The sequence below is a fragment of the Cebidichthys violaceus genome, unplaced genomic scaffold (genome assembly GCF_023349555.1).
Source record: "Cebidichthys violaceus isolate CVI_PGR_0920_01 unplaced genomic scaffold, fCebVio1.0.p SCAF_1, whole genome shotgun sequence".
NCBI classification, from domain to species: Eukaryota; Metazoa; Chordata; class Actinopteri; order Perciformes; family Stichaeidae; genus Cebidichthys; species Cebidichthys violaceus.
The window spans coordinates 14,084,894-14,104,559 of NW_027176262.1; the positions used below are offsets into that span (position 1 = coordinate 14,084,894).

The 19,666-nt window shown below is 40.7% G+C and overlaps 1 protein-coding gene across 6 annotated transcripts in view; it reads right to left on the minus strand.

Moving 5' to 3' along the window:
• Nucleotides 1-1,416: 1,416 nt before the first annotated feature.
• schip1 (schwannomin interacting protein 1) overlaps nucleotides 1,417-19,666 on the minus strand; it is a 202,603-nt gene continuing 184,353 nt past the window's right edge. For 5 of the 6 annotated variants that reach the window (XM_068711911.1, XM_068711919.1, XM_068711938.1 and 2 more), the window contains 6 exons: nucleotides 10,874-10,992; nucleotides 9,161-9,278; nucleotides 8,305-8,502; nucleotides 4,551-4,674; nucleotides 3,773-3,866; nucleotides 1,417-2,342 (listed from right to left, as the gene is read on the minus strand). In XM_068711911.1, coding sequence (XP_068568012.1) covers nucleotides 2,291-2,342; nucleotides 3,773-3,866; nucleotides 4,551-4,674; nucleotides 8,305-8,502; nucleotides 9,161-9,278; nucleotides 10,874-10,992 — 705 coding nt within the window. In that variant the 3' untranslated portion in view covers nucleotides 1,417-2,290. Of the gene's footprint in view, nucleotides 2,343-3,772; nucleotides 3,867-4,550; nucleotides 4,675-8,304; nucleotides 8,503-9,160; nucleotides 9,279-10,873; nucleotides 10,993-16,434; nucleotides 16,796-19,666 lie in introns of those variants that run through there. The other variant, XM_068711945.1, reaches the window with a different exon arrangement.

Consider the following 19,666-nt stretch of genomic DNA (forward strand, 5'->3'; position numbering starts at 1 on the left):
TCACGGATTTGAACGTATGTGGTTTGAATATGAATTAGAATAGGGGTTGACTAATAGACGAGCAGAGCCTTTAACGCCACATGAGTGCATAGGCTAACTATTGAGATCATCTTCTTTTGCAACTGCCCAAAGGAAATACATATATTGAGTGGGTTGCTAAAATATATGATTAGTGCAGAATTGCAGGAAGCAGCTCTGAGGTACCGACAATTAGCTCCATGATGATAATCATCTGGTCCTGTCAGCAGCAGCATCATGTGGGAACCCAGACCCATCATCAGCATCATGGGACCAGACAGCTTATGTTGACTCCTTTCTCACTTCTGGTGTTTCATTCACAGGATGATTATCGTTTGATTCAGCACGTTTCACACAAATACCACAAGATCCTGTCTGACCTGCACCTCTGTTCCATATGTGTCCAACCCACGGAGTATGATCCATCAATGCTCCGATTAACGTCAGTGGAGAGGAGGGTTATTTTGGATTTTGGGTGGGCGGTGGGTTTATGACTGCTCTCAGAGGCTAAAAAACTTTTAATTTCTTATTTATTAATTTGCAGAGGAAGATCATGTGATATGATTGAAAGTTCCAAAACACATATAATGCGGAGATTGTTTTGCCAACTTCTGTTTCCAAGGTCACAAATGAACTTTTAATCTGAAGTATAGTTTTGTCAGAATCTGAGAATTGCACAACGCTCAAACGAGAATAAATTTTAATATTATCGATGCATAAAGCACGACTTCATACTCTCTTTACACCCTCCAGTCCCAATTTACAGGACCTGAGATCCACTTGTTGTGTTTAACACACAAAATAAAGTGCACTCTCTGAAACTGCAGTTGTCACTGAGTGGTTGACAGCAGTTTCCTGGCCTTTCACTTGCTTCAACATAGGACCACCAAAGACTGAAAATGACTTTTTAAATACAGTATATGATCAGACAGAAGACCCACCCGGAGATGGGGGGGGGGGGGTTCCCAGAAATTCTTTTAGCATATTTTACATGAAAACTAACATTGTATTCATTACTAAACCTTCCAGCCATCATTTCTGTGCATTTAAACTTTGGCCCACAACTGACCATTCATCGTATATTATAAGTCAACAAAAATTCCTAATTATGACTTTAAAGGGGTTGTCCAAATTTATAATTAGTCCCTTTAAGAGCAGTAAAAAAAAAAACAAGATGAGAGAGTGAGAGACAAACAATGTCACGATGAGGCAAGACCGAAACAGAGGGAGATGAGTCATGCTACGTGTAATGTGGTGGTGATTTATATTCCCGCTGCAGTTGCGACCACTGATTACACTTCCTATGTTCATTAGAAAGAGGAAGCTCTCTTCAAAAACTCTTCATCCAGTTGACTTGCAGCAACATGCAGCCGTATGAATTCAACTAACAAACCAACATATATGAAACAAAGTTTATTCTTTATTTTACATATCTGTACATAAACATTTCTTTCCTCAAATAAAGTTTTTGATTACAGTAGGATGAAAACGATTTTAACACACTTATTCATTTAAAATGACTTGTGTCAGAAAATCAACATTCACAAAATGTTGAAGAGCAATTAGAGTGAACGTATTACCAAAAGCTACGACTCCACTACAAGGCAGGCATGTTTCCTTTACACTCTTTTAGCACCTTCAAATAAACATTTCTCAGTTGAAAACTACCATTTGTGCAGAATAAAAACAGGTTGACTTTGAAATACTTGAAAATTACTGTCCAACTTAAAATGGTCTGAAGAAGTTAGTTTCCATCTGTTTTTTTAATTTTTTTTATACAATGTTGTTTCTTTTTCTCATGACTGACTTTCTACTAAATTTTTCACTATTATTTAATTTTTTTCCCACAATTTTTGCATTTGACGGTTATAATTTAGTGGCGAATGTAGAAAGTTAAAAAGAAACAATAGCAAAGCAAGGCCGATCACTGCACAGGAAGCTGGGGACAGAATCCATGACAACACACAATCAATTTCTTTTTCTCCCAGGAAGCAGGAAGTGCTCATCCATCCTTAGCGCTGGGAGAAAACCACAGAAGCTAACGAAAGAGGGTGGCCTTCTTCATTGCTGCTGCTACCACTGGAGTCAGTGGGGTGGACAGGAAGGTAGACATGGGGAGAAGGGGAAGCAGCGAGGAGCAAAATACTTGGGACAAGCGGGCAGGATTTGGATCGACACGGGGCAGAGGTGGAATGGCCAGAGGGGAAAAGTCTGGTTTGGAGCGGGAGCTTAGCTTGGCAGAGGGGAGCAGGGTGTAGTGGGTACGGGCATCTTATTTGGATAGGGTCCTCTCAGCCAAATGTTTCTGCTGGCTCTCGGCATGCCTGCAAAGGAGAAAGGGAACATTAGTGGGGTGATATTTTTCTTCAAAAAGATCAAAACCAACAATGAATTAATTCTAGGAGAGCAAGATAACTGGTTGCTCTGTGTCCTCAACCAAAGTCAAAATGTTTCTGGTGCTCTTGGATGAACAGAAAGGCACTCCACAATCTTAGAAAAACGAGGAGGGAATTCTAAAAAAAAAAAGTCTTATTATAGTGGAGTGAAAAAAGCCAACATGTTTTGACCGCTGTAGATCTTCATCAGGGCATTTAACAAACAAACAAAACAGGTTTTGCCACACCTATATAGTACAAACAATTAATGGGAGGCAATCACATGACCCAGAAAATGACATGACAGGTAAGATAGCACAGAAAACTGTTTTTTTTATATACATCACAAATAGAAACTAGGTAACCATAACAATTAATATAGACTCAAAGAACAGACGCCTATACAAGACAGACACCTATACAAACATTTGAAGCCTATATCCTCATTAAGACCAGGATACTTACTCGTTGTTTTTAGATTTTAAAGTGCCTTCTTGTTTATAATAAATGGATCCTAGTCACAAGTATTGTCTGTGTAGGTAAAGCTTAGTGTAGCTAATTTGTTTGTGCCATTACTTCCACTGTTTTCCAAAAACTATTCAACACTAAACTATAAAACAAAACACATGAGAGAGCTATACTGTTATATATTATATTCTGTACCTCTGATAAATAGCTTTGAGTAATGTCACTTGAGTCAGCATCGATAGGGTTTGAAGGCTACAAGTTTGAAAATGAAAAAAACATTCTGGGGGTGTCTGTAGCCCACTCCTCATTCCTGCTCTGCATCTTTGGTAGTGGTTGAAGACCACATTAGCCGCTACTAGCATAGCACACCTGAATCTCAGTCCGGACTGTTGGTGGTCGAGGTGCATTTTGGTAACGTAAACAACAGGTTTACCATGCAAGGAAGAAAAATGTGTGGAATAAAATATACAATATCTTTCTGCAGCATTGATTCTTTTTGATACTTAAAAAAACAAAAAAAAACTGTACATCATGAGTCTGGCAACTTTATAAGAGTGCAATGCTAAATCGGTGGAGTACTCTTAAAAACTACAGTGTCCAGCTGTTTTAAGAAATCACATTCCATTCTTTTGTTAATGAAACTACACATTTGTATGTTTAATAATTACATCTCCAGTAGGAACAACTGGGCTCGAGGCCGAGAGCCTCAGACAGGATAGGAGAAACAGAAAGGACTAATATCGTTTGTTTCTTAGTTATTCACGATGTTTCTTGACAATAACAAAAGTATAGTCTATTTCTTTCCAATCTTATTCTTTAAATGTATGAATTTTTTTCTCTCTAATACACCATATGAGTAAAATGATCATGGTAAACCTAGGGAATAAGTTTGCCATTAAGTGCGTCATCACCTGGTGAGGTCCTCTATGTCAACCAGCATGGCATCTTGCTCCATGTGTAGTTCATCCCGAATCAGCAGCAACTGTACAAGCTCCTCATTCAGACCTGGAGTTGTAGATAATATGAGGAATATTAAAAAAAATCATGTGAGGCTACAGACTTATCATTATGAACAAAGCAGGAATTTGTCTACATCATATTTACAATATGGAAATACTTTAAACATCACAGTGACCACAGTTGACCATTACAAACATTCCATTGTGTCCCGCATCAATAGATGGACATTAAATCTACAAGATATCTCCCATTATGGGTTCATAAAATTACCTAAAAAAGTCATCAAAAACATTAGAAGCATTGACAGTCAGACAACACATCGGTGGTTGTGTTTGTTCTCATATCACATGTTTTAGCTATTGTCCCTTCAGCTTTGATAGAAAATAATAAGAACCGAAAACAGGTATGAGGGGAAAGTCTGTTTTACAAGTAAAAAGTAGCTGATGATGTTGGACTCTTGGGGATTTTTTGAGCTGTTTTATGTAAGATGAGAGATTATTCATCCCCGAGTAGCAGGATCAATGATCTGTACAGTGCGGTGACAGTAAATGCTCAGGGGAAGCTGTTAACTGGTATAATTCTGTGAACTGACTAACACGGGTCAGTATGCATGTGCATGTTTTTCCCCATTTGCTTTCTTGCTCATTTCTGCAATTGAAAGTAGAGGTCAGTGATTCTGTGTTTGTGTGTGTGTGTACTGTACTGTATGTGTGTTTGTGGTCAACTCACTCTCAATCTGGGAGTGCAGGTCATTGACTATAACTTGGAGCTGCCCCAGCGTCATATCTCTCAAGTCGGTGGGCTTCAGGCTTCTTTTCATTAGACACTCACTGATGTGAGGCATGTGTGGAAGCTGCCGAGAAAAACACACACACACACACACACACACACACACACACACACACACACAGAGAAAAAAACATGTTAAACACTGATATTCTCGCTGACAATTGGCATTTTGACTATTTTCTGATATTTTAAACAAACAATTAATACATTCATTGAAAAAGACAAATCAGCATGCTGAAAATCTGGTCAAAACGACATGAATTATCAGCAGTATGAGAGCAGTCAACTGAAAGAGCCAGCTCCTTTGATTGACTGACACAAAGTTCAACTTCAATCTGCTGCTTAAACTTATGTGATTATTTGCTTTTTGCTTTGATGCTTTTTTCTGTGAAAAACGACAGCTTTCCAGTCTCTCCTGATAACGCCCCTGATGAATCACTATTTTTTTGAGGTGTTCACCACTCTGAATCGGGAGACTGTGTTTTATACGAGTAAACAGCAGATAAACTCAGTGACTGTGTGAAGTTTTCACTATTCAGCAGAGGCCTGCAACTGCTTTTCCTGAGAGCCCAGTGAATGCTTTTACTCCACAATGTACAGTATAAACCTGAGCAACCTGGTTCATTTCACTTCACATCTCCTTAATGTTTACAATATGATTTTGAAAATTCCCAAGTCTGCCCACTCACCAACAGTAGTGACACATATGGTATGTAATCACAGACAAAGGCGGAGTGACAATAAAGGGTGAGAAATTCCACACATTTTTCTCTATGAGTGAAAATGAAAGGCTTTTGTACAATGCAGAGGGCAGGGGAAGTTTTAGACTTTTTTGTGCCAATTATTGCATGACTATTACCTGAGCTGGCTTTGTGAATGTGTTAATGAGTGTAAATTGCCACCAGCAGTTGCTTCATGTTCTCAATCAACTTGAGAGTGTAGCCACAATATGTAATAAAATTACAACGTATCATGTGTGCTCTCTCAGGCACAATGGGCAGATAATTAGCTTTTTGTTTACCAGACTCTCCCTCTGTCAACACTCCCATCCAACCATTCTACATTCTTTCTCCTTTTCCCTCCAACACCCATTTTCTCTCTCTCTCCCACTTCATCTCCTTGTCTTGACAAACAGTAGGTGAGAAAAATGTGTGCGCTCTCTCTTTGCATGTGCCACACTCTAAGTGTTTGCATGCGAGGGCGTCTGGCTGGCTCTTCGTGCTAGTTTCTCGGCATTCTTTCACTTTCACATTGGCACTGATGCAACTGTACTTGAGGTCACCACATGTCAGTTTCAGTTTCTGTGAGTGGAGACGCGCAAAAGGCGGAGACTGAAGAGTGACATAGAGAGAGATGTGATGTCAAAGACAAAGCGCGTGGGAAAGGTTGTAGACTGGTGTTAGTCCCGACTCAACAGGCCAGTCTGCTGACTGATGCGTGAGTTTCTGTGGTCATATGTCAAATGACAAATTTCTGAGTGCTCAATACTAGCAAACTAACCTCCAGCAATGACTCAATATCAGATTGAGGAACTACAGTACACTTCTCTCTGAATGAAATTGAGAGAGAATATTGAGGTTGAACAGTAGAATCTAAATCTCTCCCCCTCCCTTCTCTTGATGACTTTCTTGCTTTCTCTCAACATTTCTGTGTGTACAGATTTAGGAAAACACACTCCCAGCACACAGACAGACAGTTGGATGCAGGCTTACTGTGCTGGCCGAATTCCCATTGTTTGCTCTTGACAAGCGGGCAGGACAATCCAGTTTAGCTGGAACTGAATTAAACCAACTGGCAGCCGTATAACAGCAGACGGATTGTTCTTGGACCCCCGTTCTCTTTATCAGATAGATGAGCTCAAGTGCCCCTTATCGACACCACCTGTCATGTTCCACATGTGTTAATTTTAATGTGGTTGTTAGAAGTGGATTTTTACAACAGTTTTGTCATACAATTCCATTGTCCATGTTTACTATAAGGGGCAGAAGGTGGATCTTTCAACCATTTATCCATCACTTACAGCAACATATTCCTATTAAGATTGGTATACTTTTTCAATCAATTCATAATTTCAATTTTTTTTACATTAGTTGAGCTACTCTACAAAGCTCCCACACACACCAGGCCATTGCGAAGTACCCCCTTGTTAGCAATCACTGATCTATTACAGTTTAATAGATCTCTAGTGTTGTGGACATGGCAGACGGCTGTAGCCTTAACACATCTTAATATTCACTGTGTGTTCGGTCTGGATGTGACAGTGATGTCTTCTGACTGCTGAGCACTGCTACATCCCTAAACACCGAAGTCAATGCTTTCCGGCGTATGAATTATAGATGGATCTGGCCGAGCTGCCCCCCTCCTTCTCTGAATAAGTAAAGCGGTTCTGCCAGCAAGTCCGGGTGGAAATATAGTGTGTGTAAGTCTGACAGTGTGGGTGTGTGAGTGTGTTAATGTGTATGCTCGGGAAGAGGCAGTGAGGCAGCTATTAAGGGATGAAATAATGATGAACGGGGTCGTCATCACCTTCCTTCCTCTCAATAGAGGCAGAAGAAGAGAGGGAACAGAGGAGGTGACATCATCACAAAATATACTGTATGTGACATGTTCAGCACCCATATAATACTCATATGTTACTGAAACCCAACCCAACCATCTATTCTCATGTAATTTGACTAATGAATGATAATACAAATTGAATGTCACATGTTGACCATAATATGTCTGACACAGCTATCTTACTCATCTTAACGGTGGACATATATGACTTTATGATTTCTCCGGGGTTATTTTCAAAGCCTTCTTCTTAAAGGATCAGCTTGTGTGTATGAGTTTTATACAAAGCTAAAGCAACAAAAGGCTCAATACCTGCTGTTTCAAACTTTTGGTTTTGCTTTAAAATCGTCATCAGGAGCAGGTAGAGGCATTAGGAAACAACAATTCATAAATACCAAGTGTGCCGGCTGATTTATCAGCTGCATCACAAGTCACAGGCCTACATTCCATGAAAAAGAAAATAAATTATTTATCTTTAACTGATAAATGTTCCACTTTCTTTACCACCGAGTCACTAACTTTGTTTGTCTGTAGTTTGGTGCTGAGCAGGTAGCTTACGGCACATTTTTGCTGAAAACAGCTGCTTTTCTGCCAAAAACTACACTGACGAGAGCGATGCAAATTAACTAAAACAGTAAAGTTGTGGGCCAGAAAACCTGAACAATGAATTGAAAGTTGCTATAAAGTACATGCTGTAGAGCTGAGGGGAACAGCAGAGTTGGGTAATGATTCTCTGTGAGTTCATCACTACAAGAAACCCCTTCCATATAGAAGTAGTTATGTGATGATCCATTGTTCATATGAAAATACTGATTATAGCTGCTTTAAAGTAAAACCAAAAGCTTGAAGCCTTTGTCTTTTTTATGGAGTAACTTTACTCTTATAAATCTAATAAATCAGCAGATCTCTTGTTTCTAGAGCAATTTGATTTTGTGTTGTATTTGCGTGCTAACCACATCTGTATAAAACTACATAACTCTTGGTCCAGGCCATTACATTTACATACATTCTGTAATGTATAAGAATATAGGAATCATATAGAAAATTAGACGGGTGTTTCCTTTTTTGTAAAAGTTATCCTTATTAATGTAAAACTTCACGGTCAAAGGAAGCATTGCTCTGTAATTCTAGTACTGACCAGGTCGGCCACTGGTGACTTCTTGCGATTCTGCTTCTCCACCTCCACTTGCATCTTGGCCATTGGTTTGGCCATAGCCAGAGCCAGCTTCGCCTCCGCTTGCAGCTTCTTCTGTCGACTTACAAAGTCCATGTCCTCCAGTGACTCAGAGTCGTCCTCTGTGGTGTCCCTGTCCGAGTAGGACGAACTCTGCTTGGACTGCAGGGAGGACGTGTTGGAAGGAGGAAGAGCGAGAAAAGATCAGTATGGCAAGGTGGAATAAAATATGAAAGAGGCAATGGACAGAATAAGAAACGAGGGAGAAAAGGAAAGATAACAAAGACCAGGTCGATAATTCATGTTTATGTATTCTTGGCATTTTGGTATTTAGATTTTACACACTGACAGTAACGTCATTGTACATCAAATGGGATGTGAGGAGAGCACGGATGAACATGTAAAGAGATGATCATTTTCTCTTTCTCCCTCTCTTTCTGTTAAATGTGTCTCAGGCTGACGGGAGGTTAATGTGGTCAGTCATCCATGACCATGCCGAGCGTATTCCAATTCACCTCCCATTTGCTGCCCATAAATTGGTTAACAGGCCAGAAAACGAACACAAAGACATTCATAGAGAAACTTAACCGCCAGCTATCTCTCTGATTCATCATGAATACCTCACGAGTTTCACCGCTTCCATTCTTGATCTGTCTCAATCTCACTTCTTAACACTTTGACACTATCAACCCTGTACATCATAATGCACAGTTCATAGTAATTTAAAGATGTATATCATTTTCTTTAATTCTTTAATTCTGGTGGAATACTATTATAATTCTGCATGCTTCAAAGTGCACAGGTGAACATCGGTGCGTACCATGGGGGACAGAGGTGTGTCCAGACTGGTCTCTGTCTTGCTGTCATCGGCATCGCTGTCCTTGTCGCTGCCGCTGTCATTGACAAAACAGATCTGTAGGTTCATCCCACTCTGCAGCCTGCAGGGAGAGACAGAGATAGATTCAAACAACATGTTAATATTAGCATAAATGCAGATAAGAGTCAAGGCAGTCAAATGTTTGCTCTTTCTGCAGTAATTGACTCGGACCAAGGCCTAAACAGACAGCAATGTCAACAGCAATGCTGCTAATACAAATGACCTGTGATGAGTATGCACACTGAATTGTGTGTACTACATCATATGATAAAGAGAGAAAGAAAATTAAGAAAAATGGAAAGAAGATCCTAACAGATGCGAGCTGCCTTCAAAATTAAGGAGTGGGTTGGGTTTTTAATCATCTCCCCTCTTGTCTTCAATATGGATCGATCCAGGAAGCCTCCGGTAGATCTGATCCAATCTGCCTGCACCGGTGGGGTTGTTTTTGTGCCACGGAGCAGCAGAATATCACTAGGTGTAGATCCAGCGCACTGTGGATCAATAACCTGCCTTTTCAATGCAGTAATTACAAACAGAGCTGATTGATTACACAGCATAGATCCAATCAGTCCAAATTAAAATAGGACCTTAGTGGTCGATTGTTTTATTCGGGAGAGGCAGCATCCAACACCTCCCTGTAACTAAAATTTAACAGATTGTGAAAGCTTTTGCTAACTTTTCTGACAACTAGCAGCTAATATAATGTGATGCCTCTACAGTGTAGAGCCTGACTTATATATTTGCCAATATTAGCTTATTGCTTCTATATTAGCATTATTATCGGAAAATGTCAGCTGATGAGTAGAAAGAAATTTCAGTACAGAATTGCCAAAGATATGTTTGAGGTAATTTAAGAGTGCCACCATTATATAGATTGTTTGAGAACTGACAAGTTCATCTTTTAACTACTTCAGTCCATATCTTGTTCACAAATCTTTATAATTGAAGGTGTGTAATCATACACAAACTACATAGGAGCAAGGCTAATATTCTGATACATGTTAAGGCTTGCAGGCAATAATTTTCCACAATTCTTTGAAAAAGATATTTAAGAGATCCTTATAAAAACGTTTCATGTAAAAGCAATAAGAATATTGGCCGATATGTTGTTATCTGATTCTTAAATTTTCAAATATTGATAGTGGTATCAGCCTCAAAAATATAGTATAAGTAAAAGTGTAACACATTTTTACACATCACTGACATGACATATAATCAATGATGAAGCATTAAGCATCACAATCAGTCATTAACCCTTTGTAACAATTTTGAGAAATCCATGTGATTCAAATCACAAGAATAAAAAAAGCACATGAGAGAGTTTACAGAACATCGAGTTCCAGTAAGGTACAATGTAGGAGGTGGTAGTAGCATCTGTGTGTGTGGGTCTATTGGGAAGTGAGAGCCACAAAGGCTGACTGTGTGTGGCTCATTCACGCTGAACAAATCATGTCTGCTTACTGTCATTCTCTTCCTTCCTGTTTGTCGTCTCTTTACTGGTACATGACTGTACATCTAGACCTTTTAGATTTGCCTTACATTTTTTTTAACTGTTGTATACAGCTTATGTATCTTTAACAAGCCACAAAATAAATACTAAAAACACCAGTCACACGTTTATTGTTTAAGAATGAAGTAATATGTCAGAGGTCTTACCGTGAGGACAGGCTGGGTTTGCCGCTCTTACTGCAGCTGGTGTAGATGCCGGGCCCATCGTCAAAGAAACTGCCAAGGGCCAATTTCTGCCTGATAGACTCCCTCTCATTCTTTTGGGCCTGTAACAGGAGAATCACAATGTAAGTTTACCTTTTCTTTAATCTTTTTGATGACTTATGTCATTATTACAATTGAGGTCAGCGGCCAGGGTCAGGCTGGTAGGGATTAGGTGTCTTCCTCAAAGACTCTTCAGCAGTGGGGATGCTTGTTGTCATGGCACCTCAAGGCCAGGTACTTATATATAGTTTTTTGGCATGCTACATCACCCCACACCCCACCCCCACACGACTAGCTGTATGCACGGTTACCCTGAGCACTTTGACAGTCCAAATCACGGGTACAAGTATATTAATAGCAGCAGCCTCCTCTTAATTTGCAGTAAGAGCTTCAGTGGCATCCTAACAAGGTCTGATGAAAAGTGTGGAGTCAGCTGAAGTACTGAAAAAAAAGTGTGAAATATCTAAGTTGGGATCATTACAAGTTGACATTACCAGAAGTCACAAGCAGGCGGTGCTGTTGTCTCAGAGAACTAGTGAGCCTCTATTCCCCCCTCCACACACAAACACATACACACACACACACACATACACAAAGTAGGTCTTCTCATAAAGGACTCCCACAGGATCAAGTTTACGTATGGTAAACTCCAGAAGAATAGCAGAAATAGCTGTTTCACACATTCTTAAATCTGCTAGTATCCTAACATTACACATTTCCAGAGTCGCTCTCGTTTGGCCTCCTCACAATCCTGAATTCCTAACTCAGCACAGCTTCAGCTTTGGCAGCACTTCACACACTCTCTCTCACACACCAGTCTCCATAGGATGTCTCGTCTGTGCTGATAGCAGGTAAACACATTGAACTGAGGCGCAAACAACTAACACTGACTGTTTCTAATCTAAACGGGAAGAGTTAAATTCTCTGAAACACTATTTCCAGATGTTACTGCTGCAAGCAAGTATTAGAGCATTAGATGAATGAACTCTGAGTGACACCAGGTCTCCATGTTTATATGATTATTCATATAAACATGGAGATTATTCATATAAACTATTCAATAAATAAATTATTCAATAAATAAATTATTCATTTTACCTATCACAATGTTTTTATTCTAATTCTTTTATAACCTGTTAACCATCTTGTTATCTCTAACATTATATTGTGAGCGGACCCCAGGGGGTGGCCAGGAACCTCATTTCCTTCTTTGTCTCTCCCTCCCCACATATTTCTGGTCTATAACTCTACTTTTATTGTAAAATAAAGGCAAAATGACAAAAGAGAGTAGAACGGCGAGAAGGTGGTGAGCAATCCTTCCTCTTTGGATCTGTCTCTTTCACATTATCCCCCCCACTCCACTTACTCCCCCACACAAGGTGTACTTTCTCATCTCTCACTGTTCCTCACATTCCCATTCTTTACCCACCTGATTCAGACTCACCAGACGTTTGTCTTTCTTTCTCTCCTTTCCTCATTATCTCTAATTCCACTCATCTCCTTTTCTCTGTCAGCCTCAGGCCTCTACTGTTTTGTTCTTCTATCTCTCTGCTGTTTGTTTTGTTCTTCCCTCTCCAAACTGCTTATCACAGCTTCACCTTTCTCCCACTCGTTTTCTCAACTCCTTCGCTTCCTCCTTTCCTCTCTCTGTCTGTCTCTCCTGACATTTGTGTGCTGGCCTTGGTGAGAGTGGCCTCACCAAGGACAAATTAACATAATCCCACTCCACACAAGAGCCCGCAAGATGCACTTGGCACTGCTAGCGCACACACTGGCAAGTAGTGGACCTGGCACTGCTCCTCTGTGTGTGTGTGTGTGTGTGTGTGTGTGTGTGTGTTTGAAAGATAGCCTGGGGAGTCAAGATGAACACACTTGAGAGTTTCAAGTCATTGCTCCTAAGGCACAACAGCAGCCTGCGTAGTACAGTGCAGGCCCACATTTATGTATATGTACAACAAGGCGGACACACTGTCAATCATGTTACTCAACAGAACAGCTGCTACAAGCAAAGACGAAAATCTGAAGCAGCAGGTTCACCGAGCATTGTTAATCATTTGCTGCCCTCGTGAGGTGAGGGCTGAAAAAAGTTTCAGTTTAAAAAAACCCCAGCAAGACCACACATACTCTCTGCTAGAGGGTTGTGCTGACGTAAAAGGCCATGAAGTAGTCAACCCCCCACCAATAAAAAAAGTATATTTCCTCACTGGAAGTACTTACATCCATTGATCAGAGTTGAGGGTCGTTTAAATATATGAGACAGAACGCAGAGAATATGCTGCTGCAATGATTAAAAATGAACATTTCATATACTGCCGCTGGTAAACTCATCAGCCCTCAATGACAAACTGATGTGTAATTCAATTTGGATAATGTTTGTCATTTTAAGCAAACATTATATAACAAACTTTTGCACATAAGAGCAATGTTTCATCATAGAGCTAAATATGAATCTTACTGTTCACTCTTGTTCTATCCATTTACATAATGTAAGAAAGTCAGGGTGAAATGTTTTGCATCTCTCATTGATTAGATTGGTAATTGGTCAATCACACAAGGGCCACAACTAACGATTATTTTCATTTATTGATACATCTGCTGATTATTTTCATGATTCCCAGATTAATGCGTGATTGTGTTGCTTGAGTGTGTGTGGGTGGGCTGTGTGTGGTAAAACAATCATCATGGAAGCCCTACAAAACATTTACAAAGGTGTGGAATACGCCACTGAGGGGTGGAGGTGAGAAATGAGTAGTAAATATAGGTTCATGCCTCTCCTTACTTTTCTACACAATTCTTGTAGCATCCAAACCAAAAGCTCAGCTTCTACCTTATCATTGTGTCTTTTTAAATTTGATGTGCTTTCATGTACATCTCAAAATGTACTTCCTTCAGTGGAAGTAAAGTTGATGAGGTCTCAGAGCCTCTTTAGTGCAGGAAACAATCAAATCCTGTCATTTTCATTGGTTTAATGTTTTCTTGTTGCTACTTTTGAAGGTTTTTTAAATTTTAGTTTGGGGTGAATGAAAGGCAAACCTTGCATGTCACGGGCCAGAAACAAACAACATTTCTGCTCCTTTGATTGGCTCACTCACACAAATGGGTATGAATATGATATTATTGTAATCCTTTGTGTACCTTACTGGGTAATTTTCACAGCTTCTTATAAAATCCTACAAAGTCAGAATCTAGTTTCCACATGATGATGACATGGAAAATTGCCGTATCCATTGCATTATTAAAATTTTAAGATGTATGTCGGAAGGGGAGCAGAGAGAAAGACAGAATGAGTGAGTGACAGTTCTAACCACCTCCCTTATTTCCTGGCCTTGAGCTCCGGAGCCGTCACCACCCAAATTAGATTGGGAGGAACACAACTGGGATAATTTGTGTTTTTCCTGAAATTCAGCAAGCAATTTCCTCTACTGAAAAACCCTCATTGACAAAGACATTTTCTCCACTCTGCTCTACAACCATTCATCCAGAGACCTATAGGGCAATTAAGACCTGGCAATGGAGGACACATTGCTTGTTTTGAGCCCTCAAATCTTCCCCTCAAATCTTTATTAGAGGGGGGAGATGAATTTAATTATCTGTGCTAACAAAGAGCATCTTCCCCTAAATTGTTGGCTCTTGTGGCCAGACATTGTTAAATGGTTAAGATCTGAGATGGGTATAAATGTGGATGCGTGTGTCTGCATGCCCACAGATTTCTGTCCTAAGCCAAAAAGACAGGTCCTTCAAAATGTGTCACCTCTTAATTTATTAATACTTCTTTTTCATTTCTTGTATTTCCCTCCATTCCTCACTAAGGGCTCTCTCTTTTTTTTTGCACAATGGTGGCTTTTCACTGGCCAATATGTCACTCCCTGGTTGGAGACAAGAACCCACTGTTCACACACACACACACACACACACACACACACACACACACACACACACACACACACACACACACACACACACACACACACACACACACACCAGGTCTTGAGTACGGGCTATTTCAGTAAAGCAACGGTGAAAAGCACGACATGTGTGTTTGGAAGAATTGGGAAGGCTCTGATATGTTTCCCAGGCCTGACACGGAGCTGCTGCTGAGCTCACAGCTCTACAAACAGATACAAGGTCACTGTGTCTTCTGTGGGTGTGATTGTGTTCCGACTATGCTGAATAGTTCACAGTTCTCACAAATGTTCTTGTAGGCTTAGATTCGACTCAAACTGCATCTATTCTACAAATTTCTGAGAATATAGTCTGAATTCTATTCAAACATATAGTTGGGAAATACACATATTGGTTTTCTTTCGTTGAGTAAGACAGGGACATTTTTACCACTTTCATATATGCTAAAAATGTAGCTACAGACAGCAGCAGGTGAGCTTAGCTTACCATAAAGACTGGAAACAGAGGGGAAATGTCCAACTCAAAGTCTATATCTTGTGCTATCTCAGTCTGTTTAGGCTCTGCAACATTCTATCCCAGATAAGGGACCTGCCCTATGACCCCTCACACAGTTCAGCCTCAGGTCAGTGCAAGGCTGCTCCTGTCACTCAGAGTCAAAGAGAAGAACTCAGCAAATGGTAGAAGTCTGTACATGTATGTGTGTGTGTGTGTGTGGTGGGGGGAGGGTTATGGTGGGATAAAAAAAAAGAAAAGGGGGTAGAATGACAAAGGGAGGGGGAAAAGATGGAGAGCATGAAGTGGGTTTAGACAGGACAATGGATCTCCAAGTGACATTTGAGCTTTATCTCTGCAAGGAGGCCACACTATGGATTTGTGGGAAGAGATTCAGTGTAGGAATCCCAAAGACTGAAGCAGATTTAAGGATAAAAGCCTGGTTACTCACACCATTATGTCATCTTTGCCCCAAATATCTAAGCAGTTAAATACCCAAACTTCAAGCATTACGTCAGCCTCCCATAGCTACACACAACACACAAAGCCCTTCTAATGAATATTGAGAAATACGCTTATTCCCTTGCCGAGAGTTAGATGAGAATATCGATACAACTCTTATATCTTCAGTTTGCCTTAGCTTAGCATTAAGACTCGGAACAGGGGTAACACAGCTAGTTTGGCTCTGCCTAAAAGAGACAAAATCTGCAAATGGTATGCATTGAACAAACCAGCTATACTGTATTAATGAGTGCGCTTTAGAGGTGTTGGTAGACACATTTTGTTATCTCTGGACAGAGTCAAGCTAGCTGTTTCCTCCTGCTTTGAGTCTTTTTGCTGAGCTACGCTAATCGGCTGTTGGCTGTGGCTTCATATTTAAGGGACAGACATAAGAGTGGTACAAGAGTGGAAAGGGAATGAGTGTATTTCCCAAAATGTCGAACACAAGTAGCTGTAAATGTGTGCGTTCCCCCATACTTGGCAGACACTGTGAATGTAAACATAGATGTACTTGACACATGTACTGTATGACCTAAAACATTCCACCTCTATTGACCACACTGATTTTTCCAGAAGCCCTCAGCATGCATTAGTTTAAATTCCTTTACCTCTTTGTAGTCATCATTGAGGTAGAGGCTGGACATTTGCCCGATGACATCATCCACTCCTCTACATTCATCCATATTATCCAGCGCCTCCCTCATCCTTCCCTCCCTCCTTGTCTTCCTGTCTTTACCTCTCTACTCCCCAGTCACTAGGTTAGTCCAGACCGACTCCTGAGGTTGAGTCCAGTCAGTTCACATCATATTCCCAGCCAACTCCCCTTGCCATGGTCTGACACACACAAAAAAAATAAAAGGAATCTCCTCTACTGGTGACTTCTCTTCATCTTTCTCTTACATGTTGTGACACTGTTTCTCTTTCACTTCCCTGCACTTTCTGACTACTCCACTCTATCCTCAGCCTCTCCCACAGGACTGTGAGAGCACAATGGTCAGAGGTAAGGCCCCTTTAGACCCTCCCTACCTTCCACCCTCTGGTCAGGGCAGCCTCTCACAGCCAAAGCGAGCAGAGAGGGAGAAACTTACACTGGTGTATTTTTTCCGTTTTCACGCCCTGACGTGAGGACAGCAGCTGCTCACAACCAGTTTGAAAAGAGACACCTCAGCGGTGGGATGGCCACAGTGTGTGTGTGTTTATGGCAATGTACTTATGTTAAGCGTGCCCATGTATGTGTGTTTAGATGAATCCTAGTGTTTTTGGAGTCTCTCCTGGATACTAGCTCTCTGTCTCTGTCTATATTATTTCTCCCTCTGTTACACCCAGGACTCCTTTTTAATTTTTTTCCTTTCTTTAACCTACATATTTGAGGTGAAACGAAACGTAAAAGTGTGTGTTTATGTAACAGAGGAGGTAGTGTGCTCCCTTCCTGCTAAGGTAAAAATAGTGCCCTGTCTGGACTCTAAAGCCAGCAGCCCCACAGCCTCGGCCAGCTAAATAAACCCTGACAGAGCACAATGGACCATTAGTCTGGCACACAAACACATTCATACACAAAGTCACTCACTCAGACACACAGAGATTTCTTATGCCTTGTATCAGGGACTTACGTTTTCAATCTGAGCTCTCCACGGTGTGTAATGATCTCATCTTAGAGAGACGTTATCGACCCGTGACTCATATATTTGTCATAACCGCCCAAACAGAAAAATGTGTCCACATATGGCGGCAGACTCACACTGCAGAGAAACAACATGACTTCACACAAACCATCAGCTGGGTACACAGAAAAATGGGAAAATGTTCATGTGGAAATTAACTCATAATTCACAAACAGGGGATCACATTTCTTCTCCATAATGATTAAATGATATGCATGTTAGTGTATGATTGCAACTGAAGATTACTTTTTAGATTGATTAACCATTTGTATTTTATTTCGGCAACTAATATGAAACATATACAGTATATATATATATATATATATATATTATACACACACACACACACACACACACACACACACACACACACACACACACACACACACACACACACACAGCTTGCTGATGAGTTGGAATAAAAATGTCAAGTAACTGGAAATATAACTTTACTAAACTGAAATAATTGCACACTTATAAGCTTTGGAGAAATACACACAACTTTAACCCCGACCTTAAGCAGAGTGAAATCTTGTTTTAAGTTCTATACTGCGTCTTTCTTTCTTTGACACATCAATCATCCACCTGCAGAACAAGTCAGACGAGGAACCATACAGCACAGTCAGAGATCTAACGGTGAGACAGGAATATCAGATAAGAAATAAAAGAGCCAGCCAAGGACAACAGGGTATACAAGAGAGATGAGAGGAGCATGACGAGAGGGAAGACAACGTCAACTGATTCTAATGAACATGAGTCACATTTATCTGTTACTCTGCTGACAGAGAAAAGACAAAAATCTGAGATGAAGATAGTTGGGGGAATAATGCATTTGCACGATAACATCAAAAAGCATTTGAACACAAGCACATCTACACACACGCACATGCTCAGGGGTTGAATGAAAAAATAGGATGTGCATTTGATTCAGTGTTGATCCCTAAGGATTATGGGTAGAGTACAGGGAATTGTCTGACTGTCTCCTGCATCCACCCACACTGGACTGCTGCTGCTGGGGACACTAAAGCGACACACAAACGCATACACACAGGCCAATAAAACCGGTGTTAGTTGTGAGCAAAGGCGGCCTGTTTGCAGCTAAAGGGTGGGGCAGACTCTGCCCCGCTGATTCTCATTACTGAGGCTGACTTCATAGTGAAGGTGAAGTCAGTGCTGATTCAAATGGGATGGAAGGCGAAGAGGAAACCAGAAATGGGAATTTACAAACATCCGCTAACACACGCACGCTCGATCTCAGTTCAAGGGCAAAGACTGGGGATAGTGCTGGCTGCATGTTTGAGACAAACATACACACGCACACAGGTTAATTCCTCCGATGCTTCACTGTTGGGTCAGCTGAGAGAGCGAGCAAATGAGAGAGAGAGACACAGAGAGAGACACACAGAATGGTGTATTGTTCCAAGTGAACAGAGGGTGACTGTGGGAGAGAAGGCTCCTGGCACCTCCTGTAAGCCTGGGATCCAAGGCCAGTGGCACTGTGTGTGCGTGCATTTTCTTTGATGCGTGTGCACCTAAACTCGTGATGAACTCACTCTTTTTATCAGCCTCACTCCATGTTTGTTTATGGGTTTCTCTATCCTTAGTGGCTATGCCTATGATAATGTGATATTATCACACCAGATCACATATACTGACAATTGCGCAAGGAATGTGCTACAGACTCTGATCTGATCTTATTTTGGAAAAAGGAGGAAAAGAACTAGGGCTGCTACCATAGCAACGTGGTGAGAATTTCTCCATGGCGATGCTCTGTGTTCCAAACAAATTGGGCTGCAAAAAGGAGCACGGGGCTGCCCATCGGGAAGTTGGCAAACTCACACAGAGGCCGGTGTTTGAGGGGGCTGAAGTTTTGTAAAATGGAATAGAATATTAGGACAAAGTATAGTCTTGTTTTCAATAAAAAGCAGGCTTTCTGCACAGCTAAGGTGTGATATAGTGCACCCATACATCGCTGTGCAGTGACACACAGTCTAAAACACATTACACACACAGTGAAACACCTTAAACTAAACTACTGTTGTGCCTTTTTTTTCATCTGTGTGTACACTCAATACGACAATATGACCTAAAGTCTAGATCATGAAACATTCTCATATTTACTTTGAAAACATCAGGTGTAACAATAGTACATTTTTTTAATATATTAGTTCATGATTTT